Below are 22,772 nucleotides of genomic sequence, written 5' to 3' on the forward strand. Positions count from 1 at the left end.
GGTTGAGGAAATCTCAAAACTGCACAGTCAAGCAGATGGACCACTAAAATCTGAAAGGTCTACAGACAGAGTGTCTAATTCCTGCCGTTGAGCCTTGCTCAACATCACATTCTTTTTTTTTTTGTAATTACAACTTCACTGTAACTAACAGACTACATGGATACCAAGTTTTTGAATGTGAGAGACACCAACCTTGAAGAGGAAAAAATGCTTATTGCTTTGATTGTGTGTGTTGTATTCCAGATGACCAGCTCATGCATGCCCTGTGGCTCGGCCCAACGCGGTGTGCAGTAAACCACACAGGGATTAACAAACCAAAGTATTGAACAGGTTTAACAATTACGACAGCTGGTCGACAGATTCATGAGCAAATTGGGGAGTAAGAATCACGTGAACACTTTCATTGCATAGGATAGACTTTTTGAAACAGTACAATCAGGCCTTTGCTCGGGGGGGGTGAAATTATAGGTCTGGTGATAGATACTGTATACAAAACTGTAGTATTTTATATCGTCAATTAGATTGTCAAGAATCACAAGCTATACGGTATATATTTTATTTTATAGATAAAACAAATGTATAAAGCAACACATCATTCTTTTTCTAAACAGGAGAACATAATGGACATAATTGTATACCAGAGATTCAAAATGAAGCAAAATCATAACTATTACAGATGAACTAATAAAGTGAGCAATTTGGAAACACTCAAACATAGTAACTAATGAGTGTACAAAGAATCTTTCTCGGATTAGCGGGTCTAATAAAAGCCCTTTAAGGACTTGGACTGAGGCGATCAGTGACACCACCAAAAAAGGAGTCATAGTCTCAGATTGGTAGATGCTACTTTTCTGAAACAAACTGAACACTGACAGGGTTTGATCATCATCACCCATCTGTTAAAGATAACACACTTGCTTTACGTCCCAATAATGTTAAATATTAGCACCATTGGGCAGGGATTAATTCCAAAGATGTACGTATTTATGAAAACAACTGCCGACTATAAGTCGCAGGTTTTTTTCACGTTTGGCCGGGGGTGCGACTTATACTCAGGAGCGATTTATGTGTGAAATTATAACACATTATATCATTTCACATGTTAGTTTCACACTTAACCGAAAGAGGGCACTCAAGGCCTGTGGAATAATTGGAACTGCAACTGACAATGAGTCTGACACAAGCCATGTAGAAGAAGCGCAGCATCTTCTACCGACGGAGTTATTCAAAAGTGACATCGAGAATGAAGATTTCATTGGATTTAGTGATTTGGAGTGACACGGATGGTATGGTAAACTTGTTAGCATTTTATTTATGCTACAGTTATCTGAATAACCCTTAATATGCTATGTTAACATACCAGGCACGTTCTCAGTTTGTTGTTTATGTGTCATGTAACGTTAGCATACCGTACAATTATTCAGCCTGTTGTTGCCTCTATTCTATTTTTATTTTAAATTGCCTTTCAAGATGACATTACTGGTGTTGGATTTTATCAAATAAATTCCCCCCAAAAATGTGACTTATACTCCAGTGCGACTTACATATGTCTTTTTCTTCTTTGTACTGGAAAGGAAGAAGCAACTGTTAAGCATTTTATGGCTGGTGCGACTTGTACGCCGGGAAATACGATCTTATCTAAGAAGGTTTTGTATCTTTTCTGTGTTCAGGTAATGGAGTGTTTATTTTGGAAGTAAATGAACTCCCTGCAAGAAGTAAAGCTAAGACTGAGTATTTCTCATCCATCTTTGATCACCTTATGACAAAACATTACAAAGGTAAAATGGTCAAAAACAACAATATAAACGATATAGTACAAATAAAAATTGAGCTGAGCTGTTATTATTTACATGCTGCCATCAAAACCTTTCCCTTTATCAAAAGCTTAATGGAGAAAAAGTCTCTGACCAGAAAAATAGAAGTCATTTTGGGTTAGGACAATCTTTTCCCCTGGTTTCTGTATATAATGAGGCTGTGTTTTTTACAGTCCTGAGAGTTTAAACATGAATATAAAGTAGGGAAGCAACTGGACTGTCTACACAAATACAAATATTAAGCCATGTGAGATGACTCTGGTGTCCTTATTGCGGATGCCTACTACATGACAATTATGAGACAACACAAATAGGTTTTGTGACGTGAGCAATAGGAGTGTCAGTAGCAAAGGCTGCGTTAACAGCAGGGGCGGAGCTACTATCTATCTAGCCACCCCTCTATCAAGGGGAAGATGTTGAAAAATGTGAATCTGTGGTGCAGATAATCAGTTCCAAATATCATTAGGGTGATAGGAAGTATGTCCAATATGTTTCTGAGACACCTCGTTTTAAAATTTTGGGGGGAAAAATGGTACACTCATCAGACAGCCAAATAATAGGAGGTTAAACAAGATTTTAAAGACAGCGATTCTTTCTTCAACAATACAATGTGACATACTATATGTACAATATTAAAACAATTGAACAAAATCAATAAATGAATCTCTTAATTGAACAACAAAAACACCTCCTTGTTGAGAAGTGACAATCAACAAGCAGAGTTCATACTAACATGGTCTTACTTTAATGCACTTGTCCCCTTTTGCCACACAAAAATCAAACATGTCCAGTATATAAAAAAAAAAAAGTGCTACTGACAGCTGGTAAGGGGGGGAAGAGCAGGCTTGTGGGTCACTGAAGGATCATTTTGTTGTTTTCAGTCCCTACCATAGATGGGTTCCCTAGGAGACGCTGGAGCAGCGGATGCTGGGGGAGCCCATCTGCGTGAGCACCTTGTCCAGCCACTGCAAGGGGCCGTTCAGGTGCAGCTCGATCCAGCAGGGGGTGCTGGTCACCGTCTGTCGCCTGCAAACAGATCCAGTTGAATGAATGAGCTTTTACTACTCTGGCAGAGAAGATGATACAAGAATAACAAAAAAAACAACTCGTAAATGTTATCGTCACGATCTTTTTTTTCCTTTCCTCTCAATAAATTTAGAGAATAGAGCGCGGCCAGAAGATTTTAATCATTCGGCTGAAGAAAGCGATAGTGAGGTGTGGGTTGAGATGGAGAAGCGGGAGGCCGCGGCTGGTTTAGTTGTCAGAATCCTGTTTTTAAGTGTCTCCAAACGACCGAGCTGGAACGCCGCCACTCCCGGCGCAATAGCATCTCCCCCGTGGGCGCTAATCATTCTTACTATCAATGAGTCAGACACCATGGAAAAGTGGGAGGGAACCGTAGAGGGAAAGTCTGACATCTCTTTTTGACACAGTCCATGTGTGTTTGTTTGAAAATAGCCTGCCGGCCAGCCTGATTGAGGGAAGCCAGAAGACCTCTGAGAGCGGGGGAAGACGGTCTCTGGCACAGGAAGAAATGCATCCACTGAGGTATTCTAATGTCCTCTTGAGAAACATCATTAGTGAGCCATGTCGTCCACTTTTTAAAAATCCACATGATTAGGAAGTCGGAAATGAGTAAATGATTGCAAACACAGTTGCTGCATATCTGGATTTTTAGTCAACTACATACAGTATAAAGATCCCTCTTAAAATCTAATACAAATCTAATAAAGGAAGCCCTGAAGTCCGATATTAGACTCCTCTCCGCATTGACTTAATTGAGGTTAACCTCCACATTTATTTCCCTTATTAACTTAAGATACTACGAATGTACATTCGGAGGATATTTAATTACCAATACAGCCTTGCACAGCAAATGAGCCACAACTTACCTGTATTCAGCCCCCCAACCCTTCACAAAACTCATGCGAATAGTGCACATCCTGGTGAGTTGGTAGACGGCCTCAAAACCTTGGTTGACAGATTGCGCCAGCAGAGCAGCAAACTCCTGGTTGTTGAAGATCTTCAGATTACAGCCTGACAGAAGAGCGGAAAGAGCCAGATGACAGGATGGAAACGATGCAAGTGATTCTTGCCTCAGGGAATGTTTCAAAGTATACCTGATGGTCAAAACATATCAACAAACTATTCATGCAGTGAAAAATGTGTTTGTTTTGTCAAAGCCAGTCGTGGGTGACAATTCCAGCAACAGACAGACAATGGGCAATCTGAAGAGTCTTCATTACACTTGACACACATGCCGATGGAATGTTGGAGGAAGCCGGAACACACAAAAGGGCCTGATCTCAGATTCCAATGCAATGCTTGCCAACCTCACCAGAGCAAATTTTTCCAGAATGATTTTCCCAGAAACTATGACGGTAAACAATAGTATTGTTTTTTTCTGTGTGTTTTTTTTTTTATTTTGAGCAAATTGAAGTAAGCTCCGTCAATTTTCAAACCAGTTGTTTTTCAATTATGAAGAATACAGCCCATTTGAATAGAAATGTAGCACAATAAAAAATCTTTAAATAAAGTTATCGAGTGTAGAAAAAACTTTTCTATCCCGTTTTTTTTTTTTTGTGCGTGATAAGTCTAATTATCAAGATGGACTTATGAGCACCTTCCCTCCCTTTTTCTTCCTTGATTCCATGCCGATCTCTTCTCGGTCCTGGACTCACCTGGGGGGATCTTGCAGACGGTGGCAGGGTGCCAGCCGTAGCGCTGGTTACAGTTGGGGCTCTGCACAAAGATGGCGCTGTCGCTGAGACACTCGGCGAACACTTCTCCTCCGATGTAATACAGTCGTACTCCGCGACCTCAAAAGAAGCAAAGAGTCCTCAGGCAAATAGTGCCAAGAAGATACGAGCGAGACGGTGTCAAATGTCAACGATCAGTTAATCCGGCTGTGGCAGTAACGGCGCCATCCAGCAGGGCATGCCTACCGATATGTCTGCGCGTTAGCTCCACTGCAGCATTGCGGTTGACGTTAGACAAGAGGCCCAGGCAGAAACGCTCAGAGTTGGAAGGGTCGGTGAAACCGTCTACCGTCAGCGAGGGCTGCGAGGCGTGGAAAGTCTCTCCTACTCGCTGGTTCAGCTCGTAGTAGGAAATGGAGCACCAGAAGGCTGGCTCGCAATATGTCACGGGCTGGAGATCTGAGATCAGCACAAGCCACAATGAACGACATGAAATAGGTCCATTCATGGTCAATACATGAATCCACATTTGCTTTTCTGGATCTCATGTCCATGGCAAAATGGAGCACCACAGTGTGTTGTCTGTTTTTCCTTTTTTTTTTTTTTCCCGACTCTACACTGTAGAACAAGCTTAAGGTCACAGTGTTTCAGAATAAGTCAGTTCCAGAGAGCGACAGAGCAGCCACAACAAAGCACAGTGATGATGAGGACCACATGAACATGGAGACACGAAACACAAAGTGTGGAAGATATTATACTGAGCTTGCGTCACACCATTTCAATATCATCTGCTGTGTCCCAGAAGCTTTTACCAGACGACTAATAGTGGAAACTCAAGTCTCACTGTTGGGACACGAGAGCCAGAAATGGTCAAATTATATGATACTTCCGAAAATATCCTCTGGTTCTGGTCATTTGGAGCCAGAAATGGTGAAATTTAATGACACTTCCAAAAAAAATCCTCTGGTTCTGGTCATTTGCAACATTTTGTCCTCTACTTTCATGAATGGAAACACGCTGCCAAAACTCCTGCTGTTTTCCATCCTGATTGGATAAACATGGGATATTGTCACTGATGTCTGTGTGGCCGGAATGCTATCTTGGCTGTTTCACAGCTCACACGGTGCAAGGAAAACAAAAGGCTCTTTCATCACCTGGTTTCCTCTTACAAAAAAGGAGTCAAATCAAACGCGCTTTCCCACTGGGGAGACGTTCTATCACAACATTTGTCTGCAAGTGAAGGCGGACAGACTGAAAAGAAAACTCAAACACAGTCCTTACCCAAGTTATTGTGTGTGGGGGAAACAGGATTGGGCGATAGGTTTGGTGAGCCTGTGTCCATGCTGTGGGTCATCTGGTGGTCGCTGGTCTCGCCATCCTCACTGAGGTAGCCTGGGGGTGGCGTTTCTGAGCATGCAAACAAACGCCATATCACCGATCTCATTTAAATATACGTACATATCACTGGCAGACAGTCAAGCACCGTACATTTGATGGTGCCATTCTATTAAGTTTTTTCAAAAATGACAGGAATTTCCTTTTCATACCCTAAATCAGGGGTGTCAAACTTGTTTTTTTCGCAGGCCGCATTGTAGTCATAGTTTCTTTCGGAGGGCCATTATGACTGTCAACCCAAATAAATGTATGAGCACCTCACATTATATACAGTATAAGCTACAAGACAAACTGACAAATAACTCGTTTTCAAATCAGACGAGTAAAAACTGGTCAAATATTTAAAAAAAATAAATAAATTTAAAAGTGAAGGTAATTTGCAATTCTAGTAATGACACACGAATATTATGCACAATCTGTCTTCGCGGGACACATAAAATGATGTGGCGGGCCGTATCCGGCCCCCGGGCCTTGAGTTTGACACCTGTGCCCTAAATGTTTGTTTGACTTTCTCTGTGTAAAAACAAGCATGAATCAGTAGCACCACGTGGATGAATGATTAGCCTTAACAATACACAGCATAAAAGAATCCCATGCATGTGCCTTCTTTGTAGGTCGACGCTCTACCTGGTATATAGTTACTCTGGGGTTCAATGCCAGCAGGGAAGTTGGTATTTTCAGGTATTGAATGGCTGTAGTCATCCAGAGGTGGAAATTCACTGGGGATTTCCGTGTGTCTGGGCACCAGCACAGGCGGGAGGACTGTATGATGGACACACAGACGCATGAGAAAGTAACCCAAACAAAATGTGCCTGATGAAAATCTTACCTGGAGTCTCCACTCTCTCGTAGTGGTAGGGATTGACGCACACCTCGTCCTTCTTTGTGTGAAAGGCGTACTCGCACAACTCCACCGCCCGCAGTTCATGGTGGGACTGCAGGTCGGGCCAACGCCACAAACGACAGTAGATAACGTGGGGCAGACCTTTTCTGTGCGATACCTGCAGACGGCCATCCAGAGACCTGCACAAGGGAGAGAAGTGAGACTACAGTTAGTGTCGGGATTGCTGAGGGAAGCAGCAGGGTTGCAATATTGTTTGACAAAGTCTGGTCCTTGAAAGCCTCCATGCAGCCTGAATCAAGTCCATCCCTACTTCCACAAACCTAATTCAAATGATCAGCTCACCAGCAAGCTTTGCACAAGCCTGATAACGATCATTTGAATCAAGGACGTTGAGGACGTGCAAACCTAGTCGCGTCTTTAACCACAATTCCTGGGGCAATCTCTTGATGAAAAATGTTTCTTTCTATCAAAATGGCAATATAGGCTGATGTTTTGTTTTGGGTTGCTATTTTTAAATAATACATTGGACGATTCAGTGCCTCATCAATCATGAACCAAGCTGCATGTCACTGGCATACACTTGGAGTTATAAGAATGGAAAGTAGTGAAGAAAAAAAAATCCCCAAAGCATATGTGTGATATCAAATGTCATCACGGCATTTCCGACCATTGCCTTTTACAAGACTAGGATCTGAAAATAAGATCAAAACAATTGCTGCCTGTCCAGAAACCAGAGTAGAACAACAAAAAGCAATTCACTGTACGCTGACTGGTAAATGTAGCTATTGAAAGAGAAGCTCAATGCTCCACGAGGTCGGCTGTTCTGACAATATGTTTAGCAAAAGATTGGACTCACATGCTCTAACATGCGCTGACGGGACCTCCGAGCAAAGAACCAAACCGCTTGGGTTACAGAACACACACTCTCTGTAAAGATTACCATTTGTTCTGTTTGTTGCAGGGAAATGCCTGCGGAGCAGTCACATTAAATAAATGTCCGATTTATGTCCACATACAAAAAAGAACCCTGGGTCAAATTGAACAAAATTGATATTATACTGTTCACATTGACAATGGGGTTACTTGTGAAAGTTTAGACTGATGCAAGCAGCTAAAATGTCCAAAGCTCCTGCTGACTAGAAGGAAAACATGGAGAATAGATTAGCAAAGAGGAAAAGAGAATGGAAGAAAAACATTTACTTAAAACCATTAGCCTGTTGGATAAAAGCAATTCAACTTGCGGTTCTGAAAATATCTCTCTGAAAATATAACTACTGTAAAATTGGCATTGGATCCAGCTACAGGGTGTTCCCTTTGTCTTTTTGCATGTTTAAGTAAAACCAGGTCGCTTGAGCGTCGATGTATGAAATGATGCGATGTCTTTGGTATGCGTCTTATGTCGCTGCTGCTGCTGCTGTTGCTGCGTGGGTGTCTGCTTGGGACTAGACTCTGCGTGGGCTCACACAAACAGACATGCACAAAGTCGGGTGATCCTACTTTGCTTCATTTTCTTTGAAAATACCCTTTTATGTACCTCATTATTACACTGGAACCTCTAATCGTAACAAAACCAAGATTGGGATCGAGCTATTTAAAAAAAAAAAAAATAATTGCTACACTTTATTCTGCAATTATGTAAATATGTACAGAGCTTTTTGTTTTTGTGTCAAAGCAGGAATGCGCCTCATCAAGATAAGCCTGTGAGTAAGTCATGGTTGTAAAAACGTTGAGTAGGGCAGGGGGATGCGGGATAGTGCGACAGGTCATGACAGTCTCTTCTTGCTGTATGGCTGCTCGAGCCAAACACTGTCAACATGAAATCCAGAAGGACAGACAGGTCCAGGCACACATTATATGTGCCCTTCATCCCAATGACTCACTTCCATGAGGACATTTACAATGCTGATGAGAAACAGCAGTAAAAACTGCACCGCTTTCACACTTGGCCTCGCTACTGAGAGGAAGAAGTGGTCATATTGTCAAAACAACCACAACCTGAAGGGATGCAGGAGGCTAGTCGTGCAACCGCTTGTGTTTGTGGAGAAGGTGAGGGGCTTCCAATGAAAACGTAGTCGCGTTTGTTTTCAAATGATTTTTCTCCAAAGAGAATTGATTTCTTATTTCATTTTATGTAAGACAGATTCAACATTCATTCATATTTACCAGTCTTAAATAGGGCACACTCTTCGAAGTTACTCAAATAATATTTCAATGTAACTAAATCTTGCACGTCTGAATGATTAATATTGTCATAACATGGTGAGTCAGAGCACGATCATAAATACTTAAATTGTAACAGGATGTCAGGAGGATTACAGAAAGAAATTAGTTGAGAGGAGTGACGCTGGAACGTGGGCGTACTTCTTTTCATGTTTCTCGGCCTCCTGTTGATTCTCAGTAAAACACTAGAAACCTTTTTCTTTCATGTGATAAAATCAACTAGTGGTTAACAAATAAAAAGGACCAATTTGTTTCCATCCATCCATCCATTTTCTGAACTGCTTTTCCTCACAAGGGTCGTAGGCATGCTGGAGCCTATCCCAGCAGTAGGAGGGGGACACCCTGAACCGGTTGCCAGCCAATCGCAGGGCACACAGAAACGAACAACCATTTGTACTCGCACTCACACCTAGGGGCAATTTGGAGTGCTCAACAGCCTACTATGCATGTTTTTGGGAAGTGGGAGAAAACCGGAGTGCCCGGGAAAACTCACGTCGGCACGTGGAGAACATGCAAACTCCACATGGGGAGGGCCAGCGGTGGAATCAAACCTGCACCCTCTGAACTGTGAGGCGGACGTGCTCACCAGTGCGTCACCGTGCCGCCCTTTACACAGTTCCACCACAGGCAATACTGTGTCAACAAGATTCTGATATGGGACCTGAGGCTGAAATCTTCATCAGCACGCGAATAGTTTAATATTGTTGTCTGAACGTTCAACCACAAGTACTATATTTGACAACAGCTGAACAAAAATAACCGAACAGCGATTCATGCAAAAGCTTTTACAGATCTTCTCTGTAAATTGGATAATCATCTGTAAAACGCGAGATAGCTCGGTAGTTTGTCGGTGAATGTTTGTGCGCGACCCAGTGTGACGTCTCAAAGCCATATAGCCGGCCGGCTCAGACAGAGCAGATTGAACCTGACGGACTTTATCTTGAGAGCAAAACAAACAATAAAAACGAGGAAAGCTTTTGTCCGAGAGACGCAAACATTTGTACGGCTTTGCTAGTCCTAACCCGCACAGCCACCCTTGAATCTTTTGACAAGGAACTCGGTCAAACTTTCAGCATTTTTAACTCCATATGTATGCACACGAAAAAGACAGAAGGTTTCTGTTGTTTCAAAGTGATGAATATTATAGCATTGAAACTGAAGTAAGAAAATAAATAAATAGGACGCTGTTGAAATTTGGAGGTAATTGTACCTCCCCATGTGGTAAGTGAGTGTACATAAACATGAAGGGGGAAGGGGGGTAATGAACCAAGTTGGGGAGGGTTAAAGAAAGGAGGTTGCTGCTGGACAAAGGGGCTGGCAGGGTGTCTCAAAAGCTCAGGGCAGCTCAGAGTGTCTGGGCCTCGTGACCCCCACCCCTATTACCCCCTCTCCTCCGTCTGTCTACCTCCAGAGAAGGTTGTGTAGGGGAAGGGACAGACTAATAACATTGAGCTGGTGTCCTTTAATGACAACACGAGCAGAATCATAATTTTTCCGTGTAATCAAGGTCACTTTGGGGTTTTGAGCTCATTTGCCGGATTTCTCTCAAAAGTAAACGGGAGGTGTCCGATAACACAATATGGATAAATATGTAGAAACAACATATTGTGTTTATCAATATTGCCACACTTCCGTTACTTTTACCTCAAATTTACATTTACAGTTAAGCCCCAAATTATTCATAAACCTGTGGGATTTTGAACTTGTAATTTTATGATTATTTTTTAATAACTACCGTAATTTTCGGACTATAAGTCGCGGTTTTTTTCATAGTTTGGGTGGGGGGGCGACTTATACTCAGGAGCGACTTATATACATATATATGTTTTTTTTCACTTTTTTGGGCATTTTATGGCTGGTGCGACTTATACTCCGGTGCGACTTATAGTCCGAAAATTACGGTACATGGACACATGGAAGTGGCAAAAGAATTTATATTCACTTTGTGCATTTCAAAAATAATCTCATCCATACATTCCATTTCTCCCAGATGAAAGTTTCAATTCCTCTTCAGATGTGACTCAATTGAGTTAACATTCAAGCAAAGACAATTGATAGCAACTTTTAATAAAAGTGCCATTTGACAAAGAGTTGTATTTTGTCTGTTAAGTTTCAGGTTGGTCATAAAGTGAATTTTCTCATGCAGGGGAAAACATTTCATTGTCATGAGGAATTCACTCGACTCTCCAGACTGGCCTGGTCGTGTCCAGTATGTCTACTGGTTTCATATGTCACATTTGGCCCGTCACTCATTGGTTCCAGCGCTCTCCAACCCAATGATATCACCTGTGGGACACGCTCAAGCTGCCTTTTGCTTTTCTCGCCCACCCAATTATTGGTTCTTTTCACTCTGCATCCCCTTTTGTAAGGAAAAGACACATCTAATAGCTTTTCCAGAAAGGCTGGGAGGAAGGTGGGAGGTGTGTGCGTGTGTGTGCGTGCGTGTGTGTGTGTGTGTGCATAAGTTCCTATGGTTCGCTTGCACCACTGGAGGAATGTACTTGAAAGCCAAGAATTGTAAACTTAACATGTTTTTTTTTTTTTCTTGGAATTCCTGAAAATGAAGTGCATTTCATTCTTTGTTGTGACACTTTTAGTTGCATTTCAGCAAAAAATAAAAAAAGTTTCATAAATTAGGCCATAAATGAGTTTGCTGCTAAATCTTGCCGGCTACCTTTAATGCTCGTTAATGACTAGAGCAGCCTGTGACTTTGGAAATAAAAATGAATGATGATTTTAATGTTCCACATGGGATCGATAAATTAACTCAAATGCCAAGCCATATCGTGAGGCGAATGGTAGACACGTCAGCCCGGCCTGCAGGCCAAACTAAGGAAATTCCTTTTCTTAAACAGCAAAAAAAAAAAATATATATATATATATATATATATATATATATATACATACATACATACACACACAAAACATCTGTATAAACTATTCAGTTACTTGAGTGACATTTCCATTCTAAAATCCAAGAAACTGAGACAGTTGGTGTTCACTAATATGGCCAATAGGAATGTATGATTACATTTTAGAAGTGGGATTAAGTAACGACCATCCATTTAATGAAATTACAATCAGTAACTTGAGTTATAAATGGAAACATCAATGGCAGTTACACAGCTTTTCTGGAAGTAGAGATATGGGACTCAGCGATTAGGAGCTTGGTGAAAAATGGTTAATTTAGCTATAAAATTAAATTACCACTGTAATTAGAGATGAACAATTATTGTTTTCTGATCAAAATCATAATTCCAAGCAATTGCGTGATCTCAAAAGCTGCTGTTTTTGCAGTGTTCCAGACTGACCCGGAATCGATTGTGGCAACTATTTCACATGTTAACGTTGTCTCCCTCCGCTACCGCTAAGGTCACCAGTCAGAAGCGGCATGCTACTCATGAATGGCGATGCAAACCAATTAGCTTTGAGCTGCTGTTCGACAACTGCGGTGCTAAAATAACTTGGGCCACACTGAGGCACGTTCATGGGCAAAAGGAAAAACAACATTTATAATCAATTAATTGTTATTTTAAAAAATTGTGAGAGTCCCTTGGAGAATATTCAAAACCCCTAATTCATTGCCAGTTTTGTGTTGACCTAACGAGTGCTGTGTGCCAAAACAACTACAGACTCTATGAAAGTGGATCAACAATGCCGCTACTGGCTGTGACCAAGTAGTACCTCCCATTCTGCCCCAATTTCTTCATGGCTCAATTTACCAATAATCAATTATGGACAAATCAACTTTTTCTAGCCAACGATGATTCCTGACTGCCGAATGACCTTTTTAGGTGGCTCAATCGTGGAGTGATAGCGTCCAAACTTGTAGGTGCTGGGTTCAATCATCAAGCCCGGTGATCATGTCAAAGTGTCCTTGAGCGAGGCATTTTATATTTCTATTTCGCTCCCAGTAGGGTCTGGCAGCACCATTCATGGCAGCCTCAATTTACATTTTGTGTTCTTGGGATGTTTTCACCAAGTGTAGCATATTTGATCAAGCAAGTTCCAAGTTAAAGGGGCATGGCTTGGTTATAGAGTGATAAACGTCAACCTTGAAGGTGGTGGGTTCAATCCTCAAGTCAATTTAGACTTGATTTATTTCCCAGCTAATTTTGTAAATCATATACACATCCAAATGATGTCAAATGTAGCTGAGATTCCCAAAATAGACATACAGATGCAAATAAATACCGTATTTCCCGGACTATAAGGCGCACCGGACTATAAGGTGCACCTTCAATGAATGGCCCATTTTAAAACTTTGTCCTTATATAAGGTGCACCGGACTATAAAGCGCAACATTAATGCATCATGTCAGATTTTTAATCCAAATCAAATCATTCTCCATTTTATCTTTTTTATTTCAACTCCAGACGCAACAAATGACTTTATAATCACAAAATAATGATCCATAGTCTTTTTGATTCATGATTCGTAGTCTTCAGCGGGCCACTTATGATTGATTTCATGACACAATGCTTTGGGCCAGTTTAAATTTAGGAATTTGGCCCATATATAAGGCGCACTGGACTATAAGGCGCACTGTCGGCTTTTGAGAAAATTTTAGGTTTTTAGTCCGGAAAATACGGTAGCCTGTATAGGTCTATCCTCCTTCAGTGCAAAATAAAATCATACTGCGCCAAAGCAGAGGACCCTAAATTTCTTCTTGGTTATAATGGTGGTCCCTTGGACAAAACCAGTTGAAAACCCCTGTTTTAGGATTAACTTGATTATGACTTTGAAGCAGCAGTCTATGGTTCTTTATGTGCGGTTGTTTTCCTGCACACGGGTAGTTGTAAACCAGTACCCAGTGAGCACAAAGGCAGGTTTGTTGTCTGCTAAGCGTGCGTGTCTGTGCGTGTGCAGCTTGTGCACATGGAAGCACATGCACGCGCACGCACACCCCCGCAGATAGACGGGCCAGGGCAAAGTCAAGGCCAAGCTGTCTCCTTAACCCCTCCATAAAGCAAACAGCAGGCCACACCCGCCCAGAGTTCCCGGCAGTCTCAAAGACCATTGCCCTAAGCTAACACACTCACACTGACAGGCAAATTAGACAGAGAGATAGCAAACAATAACGTGTAGAAATTCTCATTCACTTATTATCGGCATTCGGGTTGACCGTGCAACCGCTGAGTGAATCACCTTGACTTCTACTCTCTGACTCATATACACAATAACATCTCGAATGACTCAGGTGTGCGCCTTGACAGATTGAAAAGAATAAGAGCGAATGAGTGTGCAATGATTGACTTTGACCGCAGCTATCGACCATCAAAATCCAACACGCCATGAGAAATGGATTTCCAAAAACCTAAAGTGGCTCCTGAAGTTAGAGTTGTTTGATTGATTTCAATCATGTAAGCCATGTAAACCTATTTTGCATTATTTCGATAAACAACGTACACTCCTTACATCAAACAGCCATCATTCTGTTCAAATCTTGACGCTAGACTTGACAAAACTTCCTGCAGATGTTGAAATGACAAATGACTCGACCAACAAGTGACCTACAGCTCAAATGGATACCAGCCCAGCAAGCACAAACCACTCCTCGCAATATCATGTTGTGCCATCTTCTTCGGTTGCTGTGCAAATAAACATCCCTGGTTTTAATTTGAAAAAACAATCTAAATTCAGCATTGAGAAAATAGCGCTCTGGTGTAAAAACAAATCACTGCTATCACTTATTACTTTCTATTTGGTTATTCTTCCAGCCAATAACACACTTGCCTTTGAACTTGATAACGACAAGGACTTCTCTACAACTCTTTCTATGTCACATGAATTTCACACCACTTCTAAAATCACTAAATGAGACAGACTGTATATGAAGAAAATGTTCCTCATGTACAGAGACCAAATTATGAAATACTAAAGCAAGAGACAGTAAGCTCAATCAGAAGAAAAACATAAAAGCAACAAACATTAATCCTTGCATTATATTTGCTGCTTCTGTTTCCAGTGTATGCAAGAGTTCAAGTTTTTATTTGGAGAGCGGGTTTTCCATCTTCATGGCATGAACGTCTTAACAAGCTGCGTCCCCAAGCAATCTGCACGGTACTTTCCACATATGTGTGGAACGTGTTGTATCTATTGAAAACATCAGCTGTCCCAGTTTCCCTCCAGCCTTTGCATGTATAGAATTTTTTTTTTTTACGAGTCTCAAAGATCTTCACACAAATGTGACCTAATTTGTGTCTGTCAAGCAAACGTGTGAACAAATACAAAGACTGTTACAAATACTTTAGTCACGGTTATGAACAGGGAGGTTTTTGGAAGTAAATTCGTAGCACTAGCAAAAAAAGCCAAACCAAACATGCATCTTGGACGTCACTCAGAGTCCCCTAAACATTTTGGTCAAGGTGTTCAACATTTAACATATATAAATCTGAGGCTAGAAATGTGTGCAAAAATCTTATTTAAGCTGTAACTATTTTTTTGCAATTATTCAAACCACAAATGCGTCGCCTCATAGCTGACTCATTGAACATTTGCTGTTTGTGACCAGTTTGTGACGATCTCAAGTTGACTGCTCTTGGCAAATGGAAATGATAAAAAGCAGGCAGAGAAAGAGGAAGCAGCTACAGTAAGTCATTACCACAATTCCACAAGTGCTCCTTGGTTATTACCATAAGCGTGGAGTGTTTATTGAGCGTCAAAAAAGAAGAAAACTCCTGTTCAAACCACAATGACGTCAAGGGCAAGAAAAGATGCAGCCCTTTGGAGATGTTCGACCAAACCAGATAAACAGCATCATGCTGGGGGTTAGCAAACAATAACAAAGAACGTTTTTTGGGGTATTTTACATGAAGCAATCCAACAGTCAAAGTATTGGTGAAAGTAAGCCTGACTGACTTGTTTTGGGGTTTAAGATTTCGGCGATGTCTACTTTATACAAAGCCATAAAGCGGAGCCTCTTAACGTTAATCAAACAAATGATATTAGAAATGAGGTATTGGCTGTAAATTGAAGCGCATCCAGTCAAACTGTTGTATTCACTCCACCAGCAGGTGCAGCGACAACCGGCTCACGGGTGCAGTAGCTAAGCCTCGGCTCGGAGTTTGAGTGTCAGGGAGAGCAAGGAGCTGACCTCAACACGGACAGGCCTCGACATGCAGGCAGCTGCTCTCGGCATGCCGGCGCACAGGAGAATTAATAGAAGCAGCGGCTCTCGCTTCGGTCACAATGACAGCCAATTCTGATCCTGGGTCATCTTAATGCGCTCTGCCTCTTCCCTTCCGCATTAGTGGTGGGAAATACGAAACCTGGATCACGCCAAACATTGTATAAATTTCCGGCAGGGCTTAAGTATGATTGCTGTTGGCCTGGGTTGTACGGTACGAGCTGTGCACTTGTGGCAATCAAGAATCTGGGAGTGCCCGCGTACGCTTCAGTTTCAGACAAAATTACAGCCTCTGTGTGTTACTTTTCACAACTTAGTGCACGTTCTGGAATTCACTGTTGCTGCCGTTAAACAGTCATGTGACAGACAGTCGCCAAGACGGAAGAAAGGCTTGTGTAGCATTCTCGTATCTGAATTGTCCAGTAAACTACAAAATATTACAAGTTGCTCCTGATGTTGATTGAATCAATGGGCGATTTTTCAGCTGCAGTATTTCGCTTTCATGTCAGCATCCACTAGAAGGCTGCAGCGTGCGAAAAACTCAGTTGATGGCAGATATGACCTCCCTATTGCGCTATTTGCAGTCCCTGCACGATGTCGCTAATGTACGGCAACTACAGAAAGTCAAAGTCAAAGTCTGCTTTATTGTCAATCTCTTCACATGCCAAGACACACAAAGAAATCGAAATTACGTTTCCACTATCCCACGGTGACAAGACATAGTACACGACATATACATACAAGCAAACAACACAAAATAAAAACAAGAAGGCACAAACAATGAATAATGTAGTTAATGTATGGCAACTACACTAGGACAAAATAAAAAGGTTGCTTAATAGGTAAGATTTCATATATTCAATTCAATTCTAAATGTAATAACATAGACCATGATATTTACACTTGAAAAGACAAATTTTTTCGGCACAGGAACAGGAAATTATACGAAACGTCTCCCTGTTTTGGTTATTTTTGGTCAAATCTGAAATACTAAATTGTGGGTGATATGCTTCATCTGTTCTCTGATGGGAGAACTATTCATGATGGTAACACACAGCGAGAAGGCAAATTTCACAATAAACCTTAGCGGACCAAAGAATAAATGAATACATCAATGCCTTGGTTTTCTTTTATTTTGAAGTTTTCCCTGGCTGCGAGGGGTGGCGTGGCGGCTGTCTTGACTCGTAGTTGGGGCCAGTTTATATTGTCGACACAATCCATCGATATCAACACAATGCCATCCCAAAATTATGTTCAATTACTAATTAATGACCCCCAAATTAAAAAAGAACCCCAAAAAATAAATAAATTAGGCTGACAGGCAACCAACAGTCTTATGGAAGAGACACTCTTATACTATGATGTCATCTGATAGCGCCTCAATATTCGCAAAATAATAACAAATGGAAACAGATAAATTGCATGTTTGTTTGGTGCAATGTCACAAAATCTGCTTAAACATAAACATTTTGGATGCAAACCCAAATAATGACAAACCTTACTGGTTTAAACCTTTTTTTTTTTTAAATCAACAACACAATCAAGTGGAATCGGAAAATGGTTCATGAAGCAAATTGGAAGCTTCATCTTCCCATCACTAACAACTTTCTAGTCTACTCCAAGCACTGATTCAGTGTCGTTGATCGCATCTCCACGCAGCTCATAGAGGAGAAGGGCGAGAGTAGGTCAGCACTAGCGCCAGAAAACCAAGCAGATTAAGGACAAGTTATATAACTTGGACTCCATTTGAGCCTGTGCATTGCATGTGGTCAATGCACAGCTACAGAAAACGTCCTGCAGTGCCTCTGCTACTCAAGTCATGAAAAGTATGTTTTGCTGGCGTGGCGTGGAACAAATGAGCAAAGCTTTGCTCGCTGTCCACCAGCACTTTCCTTTGCGTGTCTAAACCACGTTATTCGCGTGTTATTCAAATACGTTGAGTGCAATATGTCATATTGGCGCTACAAAGGAAGCGGAAGTGAGGGCGATATTATATACCGTAGCGACTAAGTTAAAAAAAAAAAAATAATAATAATAATAATGCATGTGTGATTTCACTGCACAAAGTCGTAATTAACCTGTTCTTGTCACCTTTTCTTACCTTGGTATAGTGATGCATTTTGTGTTGATATTTTGCGTAGTGATGGCTTTCTCCAGTTCGTCCAGCTGTCCTGTCTTCTTCAGCTTCTTCACGAGACTTTTCACCGCCTTTTCACACCACTTCTCCTCCTGGCCGTTCTGCTCGCCTTTCTTCCAGCCCAAAAGTCGCTTGACGATGGGGGGAGTGAAAGGCAGGATTGACATCTTTTAGATTTGCTCTTGACTTCTTCCAATGGCCACAAGTTCGGCTGCCGTGGGAATAAAAAAAAAAAAAAAAAAAAGGGAGCGAGTTGTCTTTCAATGCAGACCGCACGCCACGGGCAAAACGGTTATTTCCACGATATTTGAATGCGATTCAATGCAAATTGTTGCATCCCGGGGTTTAACGTTAAAGTGAACTCTGTCCGCCCGACTGGAGCTCATGAAATGTGCGATGGCAGTCTGTTGCGCTGTGGAATTAGTAGCCTTCCGCCAGGAAACCTAGTCCCATCTACACGTTTTCAAACAACGGTTATTTTAAGAAATATACCACCTAATAATCCCCAAACTCACTATTATTCACTAAATCAACTCAAATAAACATTTGTTTGTCGAAATAGTGTCCTGTATTTCTTAGTATTTTAGTTCGGAGTCATCCGCGGTTCCCCGTGCAAAGTCTGCATGAAATGCAAATACAGGAGCTGCAGCTGAGCGTGTCTATTGAAACTTCAGACTGCACAACTCACCCTTCCAAAGGCCGTCTAAGCAGCTGGACAATTGCGCAACCCATTCGCCTTTTCTAATAGTGCACTTTCACTCTGCTAAAAAAAAAAAAAAAAAGTATCCTGCTGTAGCCCTCCAATGGGAGTTATGCAACACTGGACAAAACACTAATTTGAAGGCCAGATATGATTCAATATATAACTGCGAAAGTTGTTTTTAATAAATTGCCATCCTTACCTACGTTGCACAGGCTGTTTTCCCCACCCCATTGCATTCTTTATTGTTAATTGTTAACTAGTATCAACAAAGCACAGGTTTCACTGCAGGGTCCAAATATTCATTTGGGTAGTTTGTGAGGCGCTTCATCATTTAAATGGAATTTTGCACATGTAGACAAGCTATGCCACTTGTCTCAGCTTGTTAGCGCTATGAACAAAAAATACCCACTTAACAAGATGAAAGTTTGATGTGCAGAATACTGTACATGTATGCACACACACACACGCACACACACACATAGACACACTCCTACACGCACACACTGTTGACTATCCAACACTAGATGCACAATACAAGACACAGCCATGTTAAACCACACACTGTGAAAGTGATAGTGGGTTAAGGGCGTTAAAGTGCCTTTGTTGTGGAGCTTCAAAAAGGAAGACTTTATTACGTTTAAGAACAGGCTGCAAGAAAGTTGAATGCACACATGGGATGGTGCACTTGCTGGCCTTTCATTGCTAGATTTGCAGTAGAGTTGAGTCGGGGTGATGCATTGGATAGAATGTTAAAAAGTTCAACTACCGCTTAAAACAATATGTGGTTGAGGTGAGGAATCATTTATTAGCAAAAGAACACGAGCGACATTGTGTGAGGATGTGAAATGTGACTGGCAACCCGGATGCGCAACCACTTCCTCTTTCTCTGATGTACTTTGCAGTCAAAAGGCTATTGTGCATCAGAGAAGAGCGAGCCTTTAATCAGAGCCCCCACTGACAGTTCACAGTCATGCAAAAATAGTTACATCGACCTGTGGGTAACATTTTGGTATGTGCGTACAGCCCACACTGACCTCCTCCCCCCAGGACCCCCCCGCCCCCTCTGTGAGCACAGTGTGTCATTTGTGCTAAAAATACTGCTGGACTCAGCCAGACAAACTCTTTGCTTTTATCTATTTTGGTTACTTGACCACAGGTACAGTATGTGTATTTTTAGATCTGCTGAGGGCTTTTCGTTCTTCGTTTAGCCTTTTACAGTACACACAAGTTTAAAAGATGGGCTTCTTGGTTGAAAGATATACATTTTTAAATCATCCCATGTCGGAACGGTTAACACTTGCATCACCTTTGGGGCACGACAACATCATGATGGGATGGCAGCTTGCAGGAGCCGGCGATGACGACGAGGCCCCTCTGGTCCTCATGGTAACTGTTTACGCCCCCCACGGGACACGACTGGCCAAGACAGCTGGTTTGTTTTGGAGTAGTATGGGTCGAGACAGGGCGGATATGGGGATGCAGGACGGGGGATGGGATTACAGATGGGCCACAGTAGACAAGAGGGGAGGGGTTGGTGGTGGATGGAAGGGAGGTGGGGGGGTCCTATGAGAAGAATTACTGAGCACAAAAGGCTTGTCAGCAAGACCGAATGGGCAGTGACCACATGCAATCCGATGGATGATAATGACATTGTGTTGGATGTGACCTCAGGGGACCTGGTCCGGAGTTCCTGAGTGTGTCTGTGGGGAACCAAGGAGGGTGGTGTGTGTGATGTCAGCTGGTGTCCCAAAGGAGCAGAAGGGGAAAAAAAAGAAAAAGCACAGACGTCCATTTAGCTAATTAATATCCTAAATCATGTCCGAAAATGATAGATTTCATGATTTTTCCTTTACACACCAAAGAACGTTCGATGTAACAACTGATATGAAATCGAAGTGTAGACTAACAAATGTTTCTAACTGCTTTAGAAAACACTGCTCTAAGCCACAGACTGGCTGATTGGTTGTCCTCTAATTTTCTAAGGTGTCCCAGCTATTAGATACAAGATCTACGAAGAAATTAAAAGCATAACCATTGAGGGCTCTGTGGGTGACAGTTAAAATCACCATGGAGCCTAAACAGCATCAGAAGCACAAATTGTCACTAGCAACCTAATTAATATTTATTTCATCCTTGAAATTGGATTGATTTATTCCTAGCCCTCCATTCTCTTCATTTTGTCATTTTTCTCTTGGCTGTAGTTTCAAGTGGTTCGAGACTTGTGCTTGTACCTGTCAACCAGTATTTTGACTCTATGTAGCAATTTTGTAGCAAATCACTTCATGTGGCCTGCAAAAGCAAATCAAGCGTGTCAGCTTCCAGTAACTTAAATAGTTAGAATTATTTTCCTTGATTTCTGATTTTAAAGTTGTTCATCAATTTGTGTATGTAAAATGATATTAAGAACTGATTAAACATCGACGCCCCTGTCCTATATTGTAGTGTCGATACTATTTTTTTTGCCCGAGTGTCTAACCATAAGACACACCTGTTTGTGTTTGAGCAATACCTTTCTGATACAGGTGAGAGTATGTCAGGTATTTTTATGAGGATCCATCTCTAGGCAACAAGACTGCATAAAAATGTTTTAAAAGGCTGCCTCTGCTCCAACATGACAGTTTGTTTTCTCTTGCAAAAATACATCACCAGCCATTCACCAGTGCCTGACAGGAAAGCCCGTCGTACCTGAGACATCATCATCAAAACACACACAGTAGTAATTGCCTGTCACTCAGCTCAGCGGCAGCTTACCTACTGTAAATTCAGACAAAATTTTTCCTTTTATTACAATAACGAATAATAATCCTTTTTGGCTTACTATTGAATAGGGATACCACTGGAAAACATCCCCAGTTAAAAGGAGCTGGCCAGATTTTATTTAAGAAGTACTGACGAACTAAATTCTCAGAGGGATCCAGGTCACACTGTTGTGTAGTAACATAACACAGCAGCAGAGTCATAACTACTAGTTGCCCGTGGGCTCTGTCTGCTGATGTGGGTGGACCAAACACAAACACGTGAGTCATAACGCAGGTAAGTCATCACCACGCTTCGCATACCCCGACTTGAGTGGTGACTCACGTGAAGCAACACTGCTTGAGATAACCTCTTTTCCGGACTGTGACTACTCTGAAATCGAAGCTTAACCTGGGACACCACCACTATGACCTCACTCACGAATGACCAAAAATGACTGTTGCGTAATCCCTCATGAGAGCAAATTTCCTGTTGGTAGCATACCTGCTTAATCTTGTTGATATCAGACAGGATATTAAATTGAAGTCATCCAGTTGAAGATGTAAAGGGAAACAGGCATGGAGGTCTGTGTCACATGTGAGACATCATTTCATATCATTTGACACATGCACATGCTGAGGTCGACTGGGGTGCTGGTGACTCACTTGGGATTTCCAAATCAGATCAACATTGCAGTATTTTGCAATAATCATGTGCAGATGTGTGTGATCAAGTCTAGATGATAATTCCATCGATGACAGGGCTCATAACAAACACAGATCATGTTTCACGCTGTCAGCATCTGAGGAGCCGAGCAAAATACAACCTTTGTTTGTTTCTTATGTTTTTATCCTTAATATTCAAATATTACAAATCATACAAAGCTTCCTGTTTGTCTTCAGACAGTCCTTGCATAAAACCATTTGCAGATGAAATTGAGGAAGCAAAATAAACACAAGGAGGAAAAAAAAAATACATTTGGAAAGGAGCGAGAATAAGCATAGCTTATTAGCTCTCACCCCTTTATCCAAAAATAATTTATATGCATATAAAAAAAGTAAACTTTTGAAATGTTCCCGGTTATCTTGATTTAAT

General features: G+C 41.5%; 1 protein-coding gene and 1 long non-coding RNA gene across 2 annotated transcripts; both read right to left on the minus strand.

The window, feature by feature from the left end:
* Positions 1-1,585: 1,585 nt before the first annotated feature.
* smad3a (SMAD family member 3a) lies at positions 1,586-18,922 on the minus strand. The gene is made up of 8 exons (XM_037246863.1): positions 18,203-18,922; positions 6,738-6,931; positions 6,536-6,670; positions 5,795-5,920; positions 4,760-4,972; positions 4,496-4,633; positions 3,707-3,851; positions 1,586-2,840 (listed from the first exon to the last, which is right to left on the minus strand). Exons 1-8 carry the CDS (start codon positions 18,403-18,405, stop codon positions 2,717-2,719), a joined length of 1,278 nt encoding a protein of 425 aa, XP_037102758.1. The 5' UTR covers positions 18,406-18,922; the 3' UTR covers positions 1,586-2,716.
* A 1,091-nt stretch (positions 18,923-20,013) lies between these two features.
* LOC119120666 lies at positions 20,014-22,482 on the minus strand. Its single transcript, XR_005097560.1, has 3 exons — positions 22,343-22,482; positions 22,182-22,263; positions 20,014-20,679 (listed from the first exon to the last, which is right to left on the minus strand). It is a non-coding gene; the product is annotated as an uncharacterized LOC119120666 (long non-coding RNA).
* Positions 22,483-22,772: the final 290 nt, after the last annotated feature.

The sequence above is a fragment of the Syngnathus acus genome, chromosome 3, assembly GCF_901709675.1.
Source record: "Syngnathus acus chromosome 3, fSynAcu1.2, whole genome shotgun sequence".
NCBI lineage: Eukaryota > Metazoa > Chordata > Actinopteri > Syngnathiformes > Syngnathidae > Syngnathus > Syngnathus acus.

What these genes read in the sequence shown, in the direction of transcription:
- smad3a (XM_037246863.1), bottom strand. Translation starts at nt 18,405, where the DNA reads ATGTCAATCCTGCCTTTCACTCCCCCCATCGTCAAGCGACTTTTGGGC. An exon ending in CGAGAGAGTGGAGACTCCAG is followed by an intron (nt 6,671 to 6,737) that starts GTAAGATTTTCA and finishes TCCATCATACAG; the next exon opens with TCCTCCCGCCTGTGCTGGTG. An exon ending in GCTAACGCGCAGACATATCG is followed by an intron (nt 4,634 to 4,759) that starts GTAGGCATGCCC and finishes GCTTCTTTTGAG; the next exon opens with GTCGCGGAGTACGACTGTAT.